The following is a 2,150-nucleotide window of genomic DNA, read 5'->3' on the forward strand; positions in this document are numbered from 1 at the left end:
TGTGCATCTAGCCTTAGCCGTTCAACGCACGCCCGACGAGACTGGCATGATTTCCACGTCAAGTGTCACGTAAAGACGCGAACTTGATTCGCGACATGCAAGGCAACCTAGAGGCCAATGTGAAGGCTCGGGTGGCTCTAGATGAGAGCTCCAGGAAGGTTGCTAGTGAGCTCTCAGGTCGGGTTGATGGGTTGACCGCTGAGAAGGTTAAGTTGGTTGGAGAGTTGGCGACCACCTGAATTTCTTAAAATAAAAGCGATCGTCCAAGCCTGTTGAGGTCTTCAGCTGGATGAATGACATCATGTCTGGGAAGAACCCGACTTGTCCACATGCCCGCAAGACGTCGAGTCTGAAGCATGAGGACGAAGTGCGTCTTTATTCCAAGATGACAATGATGCAGATGGTGAGATAGTCCCAACAAAACTCTTTGTTTGGTGTGACAAGCATCTGACAGAAGCTCCTGAGGTTCGTGGCGGATGGAGATGCACTCGCCAATTCTCTGATAGATGGGGAGGTACCTAAACCGCCCGTGACGTAGCAGCCACCTGAATTTCTTAACCTGCAAATAATTTGGTGTTGTAACTTGACAATTTCGTGTATTGCCTTTCCCTTTTTCGCTGTCCTTTTGTTTTGTGATGTGTGTGACAATGTTTGGTTTTTCCGAATCTAATCTTCATAAGCTTTTTCGAACCTTTTTGAAAGTGGGTGATGTTTTTAACATGTTTAAGTAAGAAAATGCCTTTCATAAATGTGAACTTTTAGCAAGATGTAAGGACTTGGAAATAGTTAAGTTTTGTGCAAAAATCAGACAACGAAGGTGCAATAACAGACTCGTTAAGCGTGTGCTTGATTCCACGATATATGACATGTTCTCCGCGTCAAGTCACACGTATCCGGCGAGTATCTGATCCAAAAAGAGTTTGATATGGTGACTCTGGGTCACATCGCGAGCTTGGTTCCGCTACTAGGTGCATGTTTTCCGCTTGAACAAGTCGCGTAAAATGGGAAGTTGTTTTCACGACATGTCCCGAGCTTTTTGCGTCAGGCTACACTCATTTGGCTCTTAGCCAATCTGAATGCTAGTTCGGTTCGTTATTGTGAGTCACATCGCGAGCTTGATTCCGCGGCGAGGGGCACACTTTCCGCGCTCAAACGCAAGTTTGTTTTCTCGACATGTCCCTCGCTTTCCGTGTCAAGTCTTGCGTATTCGGCGGGTCACCGATCGTTTGAACAATTATCAAAATTGGGGATGGCGCAAGCGATACCTCAAGATTATACTTGAAAGAAAAGTTTCATTTCATAGAAGGTCAATTACACATGGATGTAAGGGACAAAAGATCAAAATGGGGAGCCTCGTTAAAAGCTCCCAATCTAGGAAGAAAAAAGTGCTCCACTTGTTGCGGTCCCGCCTTCTATGAGTTTCCTGACTCTAGCTGTAATAGAAACAGAGGTTAGCAGGGGGTGGGTATGCTTTGTTGTTAGATGAAGACCTGTCTCGTCCTTTCTTCTGACGGTTGTCTTCCTCTTCCAGTATGTAGCTATGCGCCCACTCCCGAATCTCCACCATTGACGAAGCAGGGTGGCGCGTCAGGTTCTCGTTCAACTGTCCTTCACGGAGGCCATTTTTGAAAGTCGCAACGCACACCGCTGGAACTGAGTCTTCCAGGTGAACGGAAACTTCATTGAAACGAGACATGTAGCTCTTAATCGTCTCACCTTCTTTCTGGATTACCGTCAACAACTCTGCAATGGTCACTTGCTCAGATCTACTCGCTGAGAACTGTGACAGGAACTTCATGGAGAACTTTGTGAAGTCTGCTATTGATCCGGTGGGTAGGGTGGTGAACCAGGTCATAGCTGATTTCCTGAACGTTGAGGGGAGGAGCTTGCACTTGACAACGTTAGTTGCGCCGGCGATAACCATTCTGGTGTTGAAATAAACCAAGTGCTCCTTCGAGTTAGAGTTTCCCGAGTAAGGTTCCAAGGTCTTCAGGTGCTCCGGGATCTCGACCTCTGCGATGGCCGCCGCGAACGGTTCAAAGTTGACCACCGTTGCTGCCGTTCTCCGGTCAGAGACCTGATGGTCAGATCTCTCCTTCGTCAGCTCCGTCACCTAAGCCTGTAGCGCATCGTTGGCTCTCTACATATCA

The 2,150-nt window shown here is 47.5% G+C and overlaps 1 protein-coding gene across 1 annotated transcript; it reads right to left on the reverse strand.

The window, feature by feature from the left end:
- Positions 1-1,429: 1,429 nt before the first annotated feature.
- Positions 1,430-1,924, reverse strand: LOC130744568 (uncharacterized). Its single transcript, XM_057596742.1, has one exon. It carries the CDS (start codon positions 1,922-1,924, stop codon positions 1,430-1,432), a length of 495 nt encoding a protein of 164 aa, XP_057452725.1.
- Positions 1,925-2,150: the final 226 nt, after the last annotated feature.

Source organism: Lotus japonicus, chromosome 3 (genome assembly GCF_012489685.1).
Source record: "Lotus japonicus ecotype B-129 chromosome 3, LjGifu_v1.2".
Classification (NCBI taxonomy): domain Eukaryota; kingdom Viridiplantae; phylum Streptophyta; class Magnoliopsida; order Fabales; family Fabaceae; genus Lotus; species Lotus japonicus.

What these genes read in the sequence shown, in the direction of transcription:
- LOC130744568 (XM_057596742.1), bottom strand. Translation starts at nt 1,924, where the DNA reads ATGGTTATCGCCGGCGCAACTAACGTTGTCAAGTGCAAGCTCCTCCCC.